Here is a 17696-nt window from a genome sequence, read left to right on the forward strand (position 1 = left end):
ATGTCTGGGAGAAGACAGATAATGAACAAGGTGGTCATGATTTTTAGGAAGACTGCGAACGTTCAAATCAAAAGGTATAAAAATAAGCTTGTCTTGGAATAAGATAAACTGCTATACAGGTTGTTAAATTGCTTAACATTATAGTAATCACACATTTCTGGTCAATTTCAGGAATCTTGATCAACACAATCATTATATTTATCTTTCGCTTCATTAATATCTAATGGGTTAAAGATCATGCTGTGATCACATGACAGAAGCAGAGACAGCTGTGATCACATGACAGTAACAGAGACAGCTGTGATCACATGACAGTAACAGAGACAGCTGTGATCACATGACAGTAGCAGAGACACGGGCTTCAGCAGCAGAATGCCTCCCGTCCTGTAACACTGTCAGCATTCTTTCCTGAACTATGACCACAGGCTTTAAGAACCATTGTGACCTGAACTATGACCACAGTCTTTAAGAACCATTGTGTCCTGAACTATGACCACAGGCTTTAAGAACCATTGTGTCCTGAACTATGACCACAGGCTTTAAGAACCATTGTGTCCTAAACTATGACCACAGGCTTTAAGAACCATTGTGTCCTGAACTATGACCACAGGCTTTAAGAACCATTGTGTCCTGAACTATGACCACAGGCTTTAAGAACCATTGTGTCCTGAACTATGACCACAGGCTTTGTTTCCTGAACTATGACAAAAAAACATTATTTTTTTTAAAGACACAAAAAAAAGAAAAAAAGATGACATGCAGTTTACTCCTCTTCCATTTGTTTAATTGATTATCATTGCTTGACATCATCCCATCTCTCTCACACCGTAGTCATCTGAAGCAAAGTGGAAATGTACTGATTCTCTATTGGATTCTCAATATAACCTTAGTATTTCAGCTGAATGATAACATGGACATATCTTAAAGACTTTGAATATAACAGTTCAAAAAACACATCATGTGACCTAAGGGCCCTACCACCTTATGCAAACAGAGTGATGGAGTGTCCTGTACGGTCCCTTCCAACATTTGAGCTGGAAAAAAAGTATGTAGAACTACATAGAAAACTACAGTCCGTCGCTGCGTTTGCGTAATGTGTAGTGGCCTTAAGCTACCATCTGCAGATAGCACAGCTCTGACCGTTAGATATTTCACACTGCTCAGCTCTTCACAACTTCAACATTTTACAGCAAAACCATTTGACATGTATTACAGTACTAACTAAAATAAAAAATAAAATGTATTTCTCATGTGAAAAAAAAAGCAACATCTTTATTTATACAAACATTCTGTAAATGTTTCCGAACTATAGATGCACAGAGAGAGTAGTCTGAAAAGTAGACGAAAATATATTCACAGTGAAATCTTTTGACAGGGAGTGTGAGTTGAGCTTTGTGAGAATCTATGTGTCAGCATATGAATGCACTTTTGGTTGAGAGCGTGAGAGCGTGAGAGCGTGAGAGCGTGAGAGCGTGAGAGCGTGAGTCTGTGTGTGTGGTTGCATGTGTCATAGCCCTGGTGTGCCATGTCTGTTCTCCATTCAGTCTGACAGGATGCTGTTTTGTTCACCGACCCAGAAATGGGCCACACTCATCAGAACCGCAACTTTGGATAAATCAGCAGACAGCAACCCTTGTGTACCCAATTTTCAGCCTTACCACTCTAGAGAGAGAGAGAGAGAGAGAGAGAGAGAGACCTCTTTTAGCTCAAGTGTGCTCTCTCAAGCCCATCCCTTGGCACAAAAGGTTATAGAGTTTGAATGCCTTAGCATCTCCACTGTGTCCTTAATCTGCTGTTGTAGCTAACTGAATTATTTCTGCCGAATAGTCTTGTATTTAGTCTATAGAAGTTCATTACTGTTTAGTTATCTCAGAAGAATGACAGAATTCAGCAGCACCAACAAACAGTCTTCTTACATTAGAGCTGGACACAAAGCATGTTAGTTGATAACGAAAAACACTGAAAGATATCACTTTCTATGTACATTTAACGAAAAGAGGGAGGTTCTGTCAACTCTACCTGCATGATTTTAGGAGTTCACCATGTCACATTTCATTTGTATAAACCTAACCTGACACAACCTGTCAGCAAGCATAGAAATATTTACAGTCAATACTGCATTAACCTCATTTAATATCAATCCGTTTGAGGATGGTACTTGAGATTTAAAAAAATAAATAATAATAAATAATACTGTGTTGTAGAAATGATTGTTTTTCCATTGAGAAATAGGCTTTAGGGCTTTTTTCATGCTGATGGAAGTGTCAGTTTCCGACCCTCTGATGTCATCGATGTGCGACTTTGCAAGTCGTTTTCCGAACAGGGGAAGCTAACGTTCGTGTGAAAGGTAAAGTGGAAACATCACATGTACTGAACGTTTATTTCATTTAGTGGTGCTGTGTTAAGCTATGTCATGACAGCTGTGATTTCATATGAGTTATTAGCAAATATTTCGACATTGACATCAAGATAAACTGTTTTGATAGTTGAGTTGACATGCTAACTTAGCTAGCATAACTTCAGCGTTCTATGGTAAACACACATGGTCCTTTGCTAGATTGAACTTCTGTCCCATTAAATAAATAAAAAGACAACATCCAAATGTAAACGTTTATTATTAATATCATGACTATTTATAGGGCTAGCAGTTACTGTAGCTACAGATTGTAACACCAGATAATGTGATTTAACAAAGATGTGTGTTATCCATTACAGGGAGTTGAAGGTTAAGTAGGTCGCCTGGAGACCCGACGTTGAATTCTATGTCAGGTAGAAATGAGGATTTGAATAATGAAAGTTAACTCTCACGACCTCTACAATAATATAATAATAATAATAATAATAATAATATGCCATTTAGCAGACGCTTTTATCCAAAGCGACTTACAGTCATGTGTGCATACATTTTTGTGTAGGGGTGGTCCCGGGGATCGAACCCACTACCCTGGCGTTACAAGCGCCATGCTCTACCAATTGAGCTACAGAGGACCAAGCCAGAATGTTGAATGAAATTATATTGGAACGTACTTTTCCGGTTATCTGTGCTGGTTGGTCCATTTTAGGGTAGTAATGTGAGACAATATATCCACAGGAAAGTAGAATTACATAAACGTTTCAAAGCAACGTTAACAATAGTGCATTCAGATTTCTATCACCTGAAACATGAGCACAAGATTAAAAAAATACATGCACGAGATGCATGCATACAAACCGAACTCGTGCACGTGTTTACATGGGTCTGAGCATGCTTCAGGTGATAGAAATCTGAATGCAATTGTGTGTATGGTTTCCTAGAAACAAGGAGTGGCTGAACTTACCCTTTGGCTCAACAGTACCCCACTCTCCCCAAACTCCCAGTCATGGATTCCAAAAATCTTTGGTTCAATTATATTATCTGGTGTAATACTCTGTAGCTACCAGTTACTGGTGTACCTATATTCCTTTACAGCCAGCTATGTACAGGATCATGTCACTGTTAGCAAAAGATACCAGCTTGACTAAGACTCACTTATGTAGTATTTATTCTGCTTTACCTCAGGTGTGCCAATGTGATCATGGCCAGCAGGCAGTGGTGTGAGGGCCACTCCACCCCCGTGCTGTGTGTGGGGGCCTCTGGGGGTCCGGAGGGTCTCCTAGCCTCTGGCTCTGAGGAGGGTGAGGTGACAGTGTGGAACCAGGAGGGAGCGGTGTTAGCTAGTCTCCGTCTGCCCAGCGGGGATGATGTGACCAGCGCTGTGTTCTCGCCGGTAACTCCAGGCCTGTTGTATGTATCCCACGGGGAGATGGTGAGCGTACTGGACCCTCGGAGCCTGAAGGGGGCAGTAGAGGAGCTGCAGGGTGCAGGAGAGGAGGAGATCAACTCTCTAGCTCTGAATGAAATGGGCTCGGCTCTGGCCGTGGCTGATGACTCAGGGGCGGTGAGGGTGCTAGAGCTGCCGGGGGGCAAAGTAAACAGGACGCTCCGCAGACACACCAACATCGTCTCATCTGTGGCTTTCCGCCCTCTCAGGCCCAACAACCTGGTCTCAGCCGGACTTGACATGCAGGTGAGACGACTGGAGATGGAGAAAGAAAGGGAGGCTTGAGAGTACCCTGTTTGACTAAGTAAGCATGTCCTGACCCCTTCTGGCCCCAATCTCTTGCAGGTGATGTTGTGGAACCTACAGAAGACCCGCCCCCTCTGGACCCTCAACCTGCAGGAAGTGGCTGAGGAAGAGGAGGACCATCAGCAGAAGGCCGGTCAGCTCTTCAACCCACCTCTGGCGCACTGCGTCTCTGTGGCAACCTGTGGGAACGTTTTGGCCTGCGCCGCCGAGAACGGACGTGTGCACCTGATGCGGGTCGGCAGTGGCTCCAGACTGGACCAGCAGGGGTCCATCAAGGCCCACAGCCAGGGAACCTCACAGGCCCACTTCCTCAGCTTCTTACCCCACCCATACTGGCTGGCCACTGGGGGCAATGACGGCATGGTGGCCCTCTGGGACCTCAGTCAGAACCCAGTAGTTACTGTTGAGGATAAGGGCAAGCCACAAGCAGTGCCAGCCCACCGCAGGAGACCCAAGGCCAGTGCTAAAGCCAAACTCCAGTCCCAGGCCAAGCCTAAGTCCCAGCAGGCAAAGGAGGAGGAAGAGGTGGAGGAAGGCAGCAGTGCGGATCAGTCACCAGGCACAGAGGAGGCCCTGAAGTCAGGACCTAAACTCCGCTTCAGCCATGGGGACAAGGTGAACTGGGTGTGTCCCACTCTGCTGAGAGGAGAGCCCAGCCTGGTGGTGGCTGACCAGAGCCCTAACCTGTCTGTCTACTCTCTGGCTGGTCTATAGCCCTAACCTGTCTGTCTACTCTCTGGCTGGTCTATAGCCCTAACCTGTCTGTCTGCTCTCTGGCTGGTCTATAGCCCTAACCTGTCTGTCTGCTCTCTGGCTGGTCTATAGCCCTAACCTGTCTGTCTACTCTCTGGCTGGTCTATAGCCCTAACCTGTCTGTCTACTCTCTGGCTGGTCTATAGCCCTAACCTGTCTGTCTGCTCTCTGGCTGGTCTATAGCCCTAACCTGTCTGTCTATAGCCCTAACCTGTCTGTCTACTCTCTGGCTGGTCTATAGCCCTAACCTGTCTGTCTACTCTCTGGCTGGTCTATAGCCCTAACCTGTCTGTCTGCTCTCTGGCTGGTCTATAGCCCTAACCTGTCTGTCTGCTCTCTGGCTGGTCTATAGCCCTAACCTGTCTGTCTGCTCTCTGGCTGGTCTATAGCCCTAACCTGTCTGTCTACTCTCTGGCTGGTCTATAGCCCTAACCTGTCTGTCTGCTCTCTGGCTGGTCTATAGCCCTAACCTGTCTGTCTACTCTCTGGCCCTAACCTGTCTATCTACTCTCTGGCTGGTCTATAGCCCTAACCTGTCTGTCTACTCTCTGGCTGGTCTATAGCCCTAACCTGTCTGTCTGCTCTCTGGCTGGTCTATAGCCCTAACCTGTCTGTCTACTCTCTGGCTGGTCTATAGCCCTAACCTGTCTGTCTGCTCTCTGGCTGGTCTATAGCCCTAACCTGTCTGTCTACTCTCTGGCTGGTCTATAGCCCTAACCTGTCTGTCTACTCTCTGGCTGGTCTATAGCCCTAACCTGTCTGTCTGCTCTCTGGCTGGTCTATAGCCCTAACCTGTCTGTCTGCTCTCTGGCTGGTCTATAGCACTAACCTATCTGTCTACTCTCTGGCTGGTCTATAGCCCTAACCTGTCTGTCTACTCTCTGGCTGGTCTATAGCCCTAACCTGTCTGTCTACTCTCTGGCTGGTCTATAGCCCTAACCTGTCTGTCTGCTCTCTGGCTGGTCTATAGCCCTAACCTGTCTGTCTACTCTCTGGCTGGTCTATAGCCCTAACCTGTCTGTCTGCTCTCTGGCTGGTCTATAGCCCTAACCTGTCTGTCTACTCTCTGGCTGGTCTATAGCCCTAACCTGTCTGTCTGCTCTCTGGCTGGTCTATAGCCCTAACCTGTCTGTCTACTCTCTGGCTGGTCTATAGCCCTAACCTGTCTGTCTACTCTCTGGCTGGTCTATAGCCCTAACCTGTCTGTCTGCTCTCTGGCTGGTCTATAGCCCTAACCTGTCTGTCTGCTCTCTGGCTGGTCTATAGCACTAACCTGTCTGTCTACTCTCTGGCTGGTCTATAGCCCTAACCTGTCTGTCTACTCTCTGGCTGGTCTATAGCCCTAACCTGTCTGTCTACTCTCTGGCTGGTCTATAGCCCTAACCTGTGTCTGCTCTCTGGCTGGTCTATAGCCCTAACCTGTCTGTCTGCTCTCTGGCTGGTCTATAGCCCTAACCTGTCTGTCTGCTCTCTGGCTGGTCTATAGCCCTAACCTGTCTGTCTGCTCTCTGGCTGGTCTATAGCCCTAACCTGTCTGTCTACTCTCTGGCTGTAGTAATATACAGACTGCCTTACCTTGTATTAGTTAGTCGTTTAAGGCGCCCTCCTTCCACTGAGTTTTGCTCACTGAGCGATAGTATCATCAGCCTGTCTGTGTAATAGGACTGGCTGCCTGATCTGACAGAACCTTCTGATAGGACTGGCTGCCTGATCTGACAGGTCCATCTGATAGGACTGGCTGCCTGATCTGACAGGTCCATCTGATAGGACAGGCTGCCTGATCTGACAGGTCCATCTGATAGGACTGGCTGCCTGATCTGACAGGTCCATCTGATAGGACTGGCTGCCTGATCTGACAGGTCCATCTGATAGGACTGGCTGCCTGATCTGACAGGTCCATCTGATAGGACTGGCTGCCTGATCTGACAGGTCCATCTGATAGGACTGGCTGCCTGATCTGACAGGTCCATCTGATAGGACTGGCTGCCCGATCTGACAGAACCTTCTCTAACCAGAGGCAGCCACCTAAAGGAGGACTGAACAATGTCTTTATCAGCAGGGTTCTCCCCTACAAGGACTGAAACACCATAACAAACCAGGGGGGTGAAGACGGATGTAGATGTTTGATCAGCTCACCCATGAGAAGACTGCCATGTCAGGGTTAGGCAGATGTTACTGTTGTCACGGTGCTAGCTTTAGCAGCTTCCTCCCTCAACTTGCCTCTGATTGGACTTACACCAGTGTTTCCCAACTCCAGTCCTCAATTACCCACAACACTACACATTTGTATTGTAACCCTGGACAAGCACACCCGATTCCTCTTGTCAACTAATCATCAAGCCCTCGATGAGCTGAATGAGGTCTGTTTTTCAGGGCTACAACAAACATGTGTACGCGTGGGGGGGTACTGGAGGACCAGAGTTGGGTAACACTGACTTATACCAAGGTCCTCTGCTTTGCAAACACACCTGACCCCTCGCTTGACAATGTACAAACCACATGCGCCACTGAAAAGGATCTGATTCAATGGCGGGTGAGTTTATCCAGGAAACAATCTCACTCCATTAGACACTAGTCTTGTTGCTGGTAAAACTATATTGGTTGGTGTGATAGGATATTTGTCATCAGTTTACTACAATGGAGCTAATTACAAATATGCTGAGTGGAGTTTTTGCTGAATGTATATATGTACATACACTATATATACAAAAGTATGTGGACATCCATTCAAATTATTGGATTTGGCTACTTCAGCCGCACCTGTTGCTGACAGATGTATAAAATCGAGCACAAAGCCATGCAATCTCCATAGACAAACATTGGCAGTAGAATGGCCTTACTGAAGAGTTCAGTGACTTTCAACGTGGCACCGTCATAGGATGCCACCTTTCCAACAAGTCAGTTCGTTAAATTTCTGCCCTGCTAAAGATGCCATGGCCGAGCAGCCGCACACAAGCCTAAGATCACCGTGCGCAATGCCAAGCGTCAGCTGGAGTGGTGTAAAGCTCGCCGCCATTGGACTCTGGAGCAGTGGAAACGCGTTCTCTGGAGTGATGAATCACGGCTTCACCATCTGGCAGTCCGACGGACGAATCTGGGTTTGGCGGATGCCAGGAGAACGCTACCTGCCCCAATGCATAGTGCCAACTGTAAAGTTTGGTGGAGGATGAATAATGGTCTGGGGCTGTTTTTCATGGTTTGGGCTAGGCCCCTTAGTTCCAGTGAAGGGAAATCTTAACGCTACAGCATTCAATGCCATTCTATACGATTCTGTGCTGCCAACTGTGGCAACAGTTTGGGGAAGGCCCTTTTCTGTTTCAGCATGACAATGCCCCCGTGCTCAAAGCGAGGTCCATACAGAATTGGTTTGTCGAGATCGGTGTGGAAGAACTTGACTGGCCTGCACAGAGCCCTGACCTCAACCCCATCGAACACCTTTGGGATGAATTGGTTACGCCGACTGCGAGCCAGGCCTAATCGCCCAACATCACTAATGCTCGTTGCTGAATGGAAGCAAGTCCCCACAGCACTGTTCCAACATCTAGAGGAACGCCTTCCCAGAAGAGTGGAGGCTGTTATAGCAGCAAAGGGGGGAACCAACTCCATATTAATACCCATGATTTTGGAATGAGATGTTTGACGAGCAGGTGTCCACATACTTTTGGTCATGTAGTGTATATACACTGAGTGTACAAAACATTAGGAACACCTGCTCTTTCCATGACAGACTGACAAGGGGAAAGCTATGATCCCTTATTGATGTCACTTGTTAAATCCACTTCAAATCAGTGTAGATGAAGGGGAGGAGACAGGTTAAAGAAGGAAGCCTTAAGACATGAATTGTGTATGTGCGCCATTCAGAGGGTGAATGGGCAAGACAAAATGTAAGTGCCTTTGAACGGGGTATGGTAGTAGGTGCCAGGTACACCGGTTCGTGTCAAGAACTACAACACTGTTGGGTTTTTCATTCAACAGTTTTCCTTATATCAACAATGGTCCACCACCCAAAGGACATCCAGCCAACTTGACACAACTGTGTGGGAAGCATTGGAGTCAACATGGGGCCCGCATCCCTGTGGAATGCGTTCGACACCTTGTAGAGTCCATACCCCGACGAATTGAGGCTGTTCTGAGGGCAAACGGGAGGTATTAGGAAGGTGTTCCTAATGTTTGGTATACTCAGTGTATTGCTAGCCATTGCGGTTTTTAAAGGCAACTTCTGATTGAGCCGACATATGCAGCGTTTTACCGTGAATGGGATCTCCGCAAATGCCAGAACATAGCCTTTAAAAGCCACAAAGCCCATAACCTACAATCGGATTGAATCTCAAATCTCACTGTATTTTTCATACAATCGAGTCAAAATCACTCAAGATGTCAGCAGCTAGGTGAGGATGTATAAGTGAGTCATAACAGGTCAAAACAACTGTGGCTTGATTTTTGCCAATTAAAAAGGTTTTGCAGTGTGTATGACTCAAACTTGTCAGTAGGCTATTCTTTCACAGCTTTGGTGACACAATGGGTACGATGTTGCCCTCACCAACCACATATCCCCAAATATGTAAACAGATTTTATTTAAAAAGTTGAATAAGACAAAACATAACTGAACCATTCCAGAAAGGAACCAATGCTGATTTTGGAATACAAAAACTGTTTATCTATCTAATGGAGAAATCTGATGCCTCATCTGAGGTGGGTTCAGTAAATATCTCTTCACAGGATATCATGATTGACAGGGAGGTTTCAAATGCTGATGAGGAAAAAAAACAAAGACAAAGATAATACAAATAGATGTTGACATTGTTTCATAGCAGTGGGTGAGAGTATCCACTATGAAAAGGACGGGTCATTTGCTAGAAACACCTGCTAGAGACGAGCAAAGCATGTTGAAATTAGACCTTTCTGCAAATTGGCATTCACTACATCAGGTGCCACTGCTGACCTTGTGATGTCAGCACAAGACGTTATTCACTTCCGTAGTGTTGTGGTGTTGAGTCGAGTCCTGAAGACCGACTGAGATACCTGATATGCTGAGAGTCCTTGGCCTATTCCCCATAGTGCACCCACGCAAGGGCTCTTGGCCAAAGTAGTGCGCTAAATGGGAGATAGTGACGAGACCCAGCCGTCTCACAGCTTGGCCAGGCTCTTCTCAAGGCTGGCGATGTCTGCCTCCCCGTCCTCCCCCTTGCTGCCGCGGGCGCTGCACTCCAGGAACTCCACCTTCATGGGCAGCTGGCTGAACTCAAAGTCCTTGCCCTTCTTCCCCAGGTGCACGCTGGCCCCCGCAGACCCGTCCTGGGCGCTCAGAGCAGCAGACCGTGTCACTCTCAGTGTGTTCCTGAGGGAAACGGGACAGGTTGGGATCAATTCATTCTGTAGAATCACACTTCCATTTATATTATGGCTGTGACTTTCTCAGTAAGAAAATACTTTTTCCATGGCAAAAATGAAAACACACCAAATGAGTCGGTCCTTAAAAACCTGCTGTATGTAAAATATTGTGTGCGGTTTTCCTAAAGAAGTTAAATCTGTTTCGTGTTTTGTTTCGTTGCCATGGTACTAACGAGTGTTGTGAGACTGGTATCATCCCGGCCCTAGTGTTGATGTTGGTAACAGGAGGATTATCTACATCTCTTTCTCTACTGGTATCATCCCGGCCCTAGTGTTGATGTTGGTAACAGGAGGATTACCTACATCTCTTTCTCTACTGGTATCATCCTGGCCCTAGTGTTGATGTTGGTAACAGGAGGATTACCTACATCTCTTTCTCTACTGGTATCATCCCGGCCCTAGTGTTGATGTTGGTAACAGGAGGATTACCTACATCTCTTTCTCTACTGGTATCATCCCAGCCCTAGTGTTGATGTTGGTAACAGGAGGATTATCTACATCTCTTTCTCTACTGGTATCATCCCAGCCCTAGTGTTGATGTTGGTAACAGGAGGATTACCTACATCTCTTTCTCTACTGGTATCATCCCGGCCCTAGTGTTGATGTTGGTAACAGGAGGATTATCTACATCTCTTTCTCTACTGGTATCATCCCGGCCCTAGTGTTGATGTTGGTAACAGGAGGATTATCTACATCTCTTTCTCTACTGGTATCATCCCAGCCCTAGTGTTGATGTTGGTAACAGGAGGATTACCTACATCTCTTTCTCTACTGGTATCATCCCAGCCCTAGTGTTGATGTTGGTAACAGGAGGATTACCTACATCTCTTTCTCTACTGGTATCATCCCAGCCCTAGTGTTGATGTTGGTAACAGGAGGATTATCTACATCTCTTTCTCTACTGGTATCATCCCGGCCCTAGTGTTGATGTTGGTAACAGGAGGATTATCTACATCTCTTTCTCTACTGGTATCATCCGGCCCTAGTGTTGATGTTGGTAACAGGAGGATAATCTACATCTCTTTCTCTACTGGTATCATCCCGGCCCTAGTGTTGATGTTGGTAACAGGAGGATTATCTACATCTCTTTCTCTACTGGTAACATCCCGGCCCTAGTGTTGATGTTGGTAACAGGAGGATTATCTACATCTCTTTCTCTACTGGTATCATCCTGGCCCTAGTGTTGATGTTGGTAACAGGAGGATTACCTACATCTCTTTCTCTACTGGTATCATCCCGGCCCTAGTGTTGATGTTGGTAACAGGAGGATTATCTACATCTCTTTCTCTACTGGTAACATCCCGGCCCTAGTGTTGATGTTGGTAACAGGAGGATTATCTACATCTCTTTCTCTACTGGTATCATCCCGGCCCTAGTGTTGATGTTGGTAACAGGAGGATTACCTACATCTCTTTCTCTACTGGTATCATCCCGGCCCTAGTGTTGATGTTGGTAACAGGAGGATTATCTACATCTCTTTCTCTACTGGTATCATCCTGGCCCTAGTGTTGATGTTGGTAACAGGAGGATTACCTACATCTCTTTCTCTACTGGTATCATCCCAGCCCTAGTGTTGATAACAGGAGGATTACCTACATCTCTTTCTCTACTGGTATCATCCCGGCCCTAGTGTTGATGTTGGTAACAGGAGGATTACCTACATCTCTTTCTCTACTGGTATCATCCCGGCCCTAGTGTTGATGTTGGTAACAGGAGGATTATCTACATCTCTTTCTCTACTGGTATCATCCTGGCCCTAGTGTTGATGTTGGTAACAGGAGGATTACCTACATCTCTTTCTCTACTGGTATCATCCCGGCCCTAGTGTTGATGTTGGTAACAGGAGGATTACCTACATCTCTTTCTCTACTGGTATCATCCCAGCCCTAGTGTTGATGTTGGTAACAGGAGGATTATCTACATCTCTTTCTCTACTGGTATCATCCCGGCCCTAGTGTTGATGTTGGTAACAGGAGGATTACCTACATCTCTTTCTCTACTGGTATCATCCCAGCCCTAGTGTTGATGTTGGTAACAGGAGGATTACCTACATCTCTTTCTCTACTGGTATCATCCCAGCCCTAGTGTTGATGTTGGTAACAGGAGGATTATCTATATCTCTTTCTCTACTGGTATCATCCCGGCCCTAGTGTTGATGTTGGTAACAGGAGGATTACCTACATCTCTTTCTCTACTGGTATCATCCCGGCCCTAGTGTTGATGTTGGTAACAGGAGGATTACCTACATCTCTTTCTCTACTGGTATCATCCCAGCCCTAGTGCTGATGTTGGTAACAGGAGGATTACCTACATCTCTTTCTCTACTGGTATCATCCCAGCCCTAGTGTTGATAACAGGAGGATTACCTACATCTCTTTCTCTACTGGTATCATCCCGGCCCTAGTGTTGATGTTGGTAACAGGAGGATTACCTACATCTCTTTCTCTACTGGTATCATCCCAGCCCTAGTGTTGATGTTGGTAACAGGAGGATTATCTACATCTCTTTCTCTACTGGTATCATCCCGGCCCTAGTGTTGATGTTGGTAACAGGAGGATTACCTACATCTCTTTCTCTACTGGTATCATCCCGGCCCTAGTGTTGATGTTGGTAACAGGAGGATTACCTACATCTCTTTCTCTACTGGTATCATCCCAGCCCTAGTGTTGATGTTGGTAACAGGAGGATTACCTACATCTCTTTCTCTACTGGTATCATCCCGGCCCTAGTGTTGATGTTGGTAACAGGAGGATTACCTACATCTCTTTCTCTACTGGTATCATCCCGGCCCTAGTGTTGATGTTGGTAACAGGAGGATTACCTACATCTCTTTCTCTACTGGTATCATCCCAGCCCTAGTGTTGATGTTGGTAACAGGAGGATTATCTACATCTCTTTCTCTACTGGTATCATCCCAGCCCTAGTGTTGATAACAGGAGGATTACCTACATCTCTTTCTCCAGCTGCTGCCGAATCAGTTTAGCAGATTTTGCCATGGTGATATCTAGAGACGGAAAATATATTAAGTAACACTACTTTCAAAATCAGTAAATCATTAACACATAGCGTCATCCTGGGGAGGTTTTTGTAGAGGGAGGGGGATGGTTGAAAAGTGTGATATGTCACCTTGCTTGTTGCAGGCCACTATCAGAGAGGGGACATTCCTGGACACAGCACTGTCAGTCAACAGGAAGTACAGGAACTCAGCCACGTCTCTCACTTCCTTCTGGAAGATGGCACTGTCCACCACAAACACCATGGCTCTGCAGTCAGAGACAGAGGAGAGAACAAAAGTGATATTATAGACCTCCCCTGAAAACCTGAAATACAAGCACCATATTATAGACCTCCCCTGAACACCTTAGACCTGAAATACAAGCACCATATTATTTGTGTTTATTATGGATCCCCATTAGTTCCTGCCAAGGCAGCAGCCACTCTTCCTGGGGTCCAGCAAAATAAAGGCAGTTATATACAAATGTAAAAACATTACAATACATTTCACAACACATTAAGTGTGTGCCCTCAGACCCCTACTCTACAACACAAAATCCATGTGTACGTGTGTGTATTGCATATGTTATGTGTGTGTACAGTGTGTCTCTTCACAGTCCCCGCTGTTCCATAAGGTGTATTTTTAAAATCAGGTTTTACTGCATGCATGAGTTACTTGATGTGGAATAGAGTTCCATGTAGTCATGGCTCTATGTAGTGCTGTGCGCCTCCCATGGTCTGTTCTGGATTTGGGGATTGTGAAGAGACCTCTGGTGGCATGTCTTACATAAGTTATAGACCTCCCCTGAACACAAACGCCTTCCATCTTTACTCACCTGGCGGCTGACTTGAACTTCTCCACATACTGAGGCCGGAGACTGTCATGTCCAGGCAGGTCAACCAGGGTCCAGCTGCTGCCCTGCACACAGCGAGGGTGGACATGGGGACAGTCAAGCCAGTGTGTGACATTTGACAAATGCATTTGTCATATAATGAAAAATATATATATTTACAAAAATCTACAGTTCCAGATCCATTTCCTCACCCTCTCATTCTTGGCTTTGTAGGGGGCACTGCTGTCTGTGATCGAGGTCTGGGTCTTCTTGAACTTTCCTGACAACAACTGCAAACATTTACATGCAACAATGAACATCCATCAGTGTCACAACTTCTGCCATCTGTAAACGTATGCAAATAGTTGGAATGGACATGCCATATGTTGCACTGATGTACTCACTCGACTAAAGAGAAGGGTCTTTCCAGAATCGCTGAGACCAACCAGCAGCACAGCACTTTGGACAGTTTTGCTGCTTATGAAGTACTTCAACAACACTGAAATGTAAACCAATCATAGACGGTTTGGTTTTAGCTACCATACAAAGCTGCCAACATAGCAGACGAGCACCTGACAAACAGCGTAACTAGTACAGTAACGTTAACTAGATAGATCACTAGTGACCGCAGTTGGTAACTGGCAAACTAACTACCCGAACCTTTGATAGCGGGCTTGATAAAAAGACGAAAAGCTTGTTTGAAAATCTCACAGCATAGAAAGCCAGCAGGCTGAAGCCAGGCTAGCGACACCTCAAATACGGATTTACACTCAATTTGTTCCCGAGGATGTGAGGCCTCGCTAGGGAGTCGCTAGCTAACGGAGTGGTTCCCAACTCCGGTCCTCGAGTACCTCCAACAGTACACATTTGTATTGTAGCCCCGGACAAAGACACCTGATTGAACTTGTCAACTAATCATCAGGCCCTCGATGAGTTGAATGAGGTATGTTTGTCCGGGGCTAGAACAAAATGGTGTGCTGTTGGGGTTACTCAAGGACTGGAGTTGGGGAACACTGAGTTAACGTGAGCTGGAATGAGTTTAGCTAGTTACGTTTAGCTTGTTAAACTTACCAAAAGTGATGACAACAACAGCCAAAGAAACAATAATTCCGACAATAAATATGGGGTCTTGGTCTTCTAAGACCTTCCGTAAAGCGTCTAAATAAGGTTGAAAGGGATTTTCTCCCGCTTCCACGTCTATTTTCTCCTCCATACTGATGCCAGCCTCTGTAGCTATATCTGAGCTGTCACTTCACTGAGGATACGTGTACTTTCTTCTCAGTCTTCTTCTTCTTCGGGATTAGTTTGGCGGATTGCATCTTCTAAGGTGCGTACACTGCCACCTGCTGTACTGGAGTGTGAGGCCAGTCACATCCTATCTACGTTACATTTTCTTCATTAGTCCTGTTCCTCTAAGAACGTGAAATAGAGCCCTAGACACCACTTTCCTCCCCCCCCACTGCACCACCCAAACCCCAACCCACTCCAGCATCTCTAACCCTTTTCACACAATCTCTCCCTATCTACCTCATACAGTTCACAAAATATCAACACATGCTCTACCGTTTCCTCCACTGAACGCTCATCACACAGACCCGTTTCACGTCTCGCTATCATCTACAATGTGGAATTCAAACAAGTGTGCCCAAACCATAGTCTACTCCACACAACTTCCTCTCTCCTCCATCCCATAGTCCCCACCTCTTCCTTTACTGACTGTAGCATGAGATAAAATTGCCTCCCCCTTCCTACTAGCATCCCACTCCCTTTGGCAAAGCTCGAGCACCTTTTGCCCTGGTCAAGAACTTGACTTCCCTGCGGCCCAGCGGGACATGAATACCCACCCCCCTTCTCTCCTCACGTCATTCTTAGCCACCACATCAGCCTTCTCATTACCCTCCACAACCACATGGGTGGGAACACAACAAAAGTTGACCACCACTCCCATCCTCTCCAATCCCATGAACAGCACCATCATCTCCACAAACACTTCTCCCATATCCGACCTGTCCGTCTTCACACTTCCTCAACACTGCAGCCCAATCAGAACCGATCACCACTCTGAGAGGTTTCACCTCTTCCTCCACCCATCTCAAACCTATAATCATGGCCGTCAACTCGGCCGCATACACTGACACAACCAGTTACATTTACATTTTTACATATTAGTCATTTAGCAGACGCTCTTATCCAGAGCGAATTACAGTTAGTGAGTGCATACATTATTTTATTTTTATATACTGGCCCCCCGTGGGAATCGAACCCAACTATACTCCCATTTATCTTTATAAGTACTTCCCCAGAGTTCATTATGGGCATTAAAATCACCACACCATATTACTTTCCTACACCTACACGTCCTATCAATCCCTTCTAACTGTGCTAACATGAGCGGTTTGTAGGGGTTATAGAAGTTAAATATTACAATGTTACCCCTATTCCTACATATTTATATTCCCACACATTCCATTTCCTGTCTCTCCAATACTGTGTAAGCCATAGCACAACCCCCACCTGACCCCTCCACTCTATATGAACTGAATCCCGGCATCACGAACTTCGGTTGACTTTCTTCTTTTGTGGAGCGATGGGTAACGGTGCTTCGAGGGTGACTGTTGTCGATATGTGCAGAGGGTCCCTGGTTCAAGCCCAGGTTGGGGCGAGGAGAGGGACGGAAGCAACACTGTTACATATGTACCATGAACATATTAGCAAAGATACGTCCAAAATGCTTAGGCCGACATTAATTCCAAAATTCATTGGAATTAATTCCGATTAAACGCATTGATATTGTGATTTTTTTTTGTACCGGTAGGTATGTTTTTATTAAGCTAGATATTCATACATAGGCCTAACAATTATAATTGTTTCTGTTTTATACAAAATTTAAGAGTTTTTGCTACCAAATATATATGATGAAAATGTTCTGGCAATTTAGGCTAGAAAAGAGCACATAGAATTATTTAAAAAAAATTGCCGTTGTGGATGTGACAGGTTCTGCATGTCCTTATAATCATGGGATTAAGTGAAATGGTTTTTAAATTCCTTGCGATTTAACCTAAACATGAGAAGCAGCGGCTTTGAGACAGAGAGAGATAGACGGTGCTCAGTTGTGCTTTTCTACCTCATAAACTTCTGCGCGCTTTTTACGCGCACGGTGGGAAGCTAATTAAAGTGGATATCTGACTCCTTCATCCTCGCAGGGGGTCAAACGTCAGAGTATTGTTTAAAACGCAGATTATTCCATGGGCATGGTGTGATTCATTTGACTTGAGTTTTTGGGTTAAAGCACTCTGTCTTGTAGTCACTCTGCACCCTGAGGAACCCATGAGCGCTTACTGTACAGTGATTTTTTGGAAAGCAATCTCCCCCCATCTGGCAAAGAAGGGTTTCAAACGCACGTTTTCAAAACTCAACGAAAGCCCTACAACAAGTAGCACTTTGGAACTCTGTGGAGATGGCATTGGCAATGGCATCGCTCTCGTCCACTCTGTGCATAACATGGATATGTCTGATCTGTCATTCGATGGGAACGGGATTTATTTACCAGTTTCCCGGCGTGACTGTACAACGTGTCAACTCTGAGCAGAGCGTGAGCACCGGTTCACCAGGCAGCGG

The 17696-nt window shown here is 45.8% G+C and overlaps 3 protein-coding genes across 5 annotated transcripts in view; 2 read left to right on the forward strand and 1 right to left on the reverse strand.

Annotated features, from left to right (window-relative positions):
- Positions 1-2287: 2287 nt before the first annotated feature.
- LOC121567666 (WD repeat-containing protein 53) lies at positions 2288-4934 on the forward strand. 2 transcript variants are annotated; one of them, XM_041877867.2, is made up of 3 exons: positions 2288-2347; positions 3539-4046; positions 4146-4934. In XM_041877867.2, the coding sequence occupies exons 2-3, from the start codon at positions 3555-3557 to the stop codon at positions 4818-4820; spliced, it is 1167 nt and encodes a 388-aa protein (XP_041733801.1). In that variant the 5' UTR covers positions 2288-2347; positions 3539-3554; the 3' UTR covers positions 4821-4934. The 2 variants fall into 2 exon arrangements, with proteins under 2 accessions (XP_041733801.1, XP_041733802.1); XM_041877868.2 differs by lacking the exon at positions 2288-2347 and adding an exon at positions 2714-2769.
- Positions 4935-9417: 4483 nt separating this feature from the next.
- On the reverse strand, positions 9418-15365 carry LOC121567670 (signal recognition particle receptor subunit beta). The gene is made up of 7 exons (XM_041877872.2): positions 15150-15365; positions 14483-14577; positions 14291-14368; positions 14082-14164; positions 13378-13514; positions 13201-13255; positions 9418-10198 (listed from the first exon to the last, which is right to left on the reverse strand). Exons 1-7 carry the CDS (start codon positions 15289-15291, stop codon positions 9988-9990), a joined length of 801 nt encoding a protein of 266 aa, XP_041733806.1. The 5' UTR covers positions 15292-15365; the 3' UTR covers positions 9418-9987.
- Positions 15366-16274: 909 nt separating this feature from the next.
- LOC121567669 (collagen alpha-1(XXVI) chain-like) overlaps positions 16275-17696 on the forward strand; it is a 35181-nt gene continuing 33759 nt past the window's right edge. For both annotated transcript variants that reach the window (XM_041877870.2, XM_041877871.2), the window contains exon 1: positions 16275-17696. This exon is cut by the window's right edge and continues 18 nt beyond it. In XM_041877870.2, the coding sequence (XP_041733804.1) occupies positions 17536-17696 (161 nt within the window). In that variant the 5' untranslated portion in view covers positions 16275-17535.

Source organism: Coregonus clupeaformis, chromosome 6, assembly GCF_020615455.1.
Source record: "Coregonus clupeaformis isolate EN_2021a chromosome 6, ASM2061545v1, whole genome shotgun sequence".
NCBI lineage: Eukaryota > Metazoa > Chordata > Actinopteri > Salmoniformes > Salmonidae > Coregonus > Coregonus clupeaformis.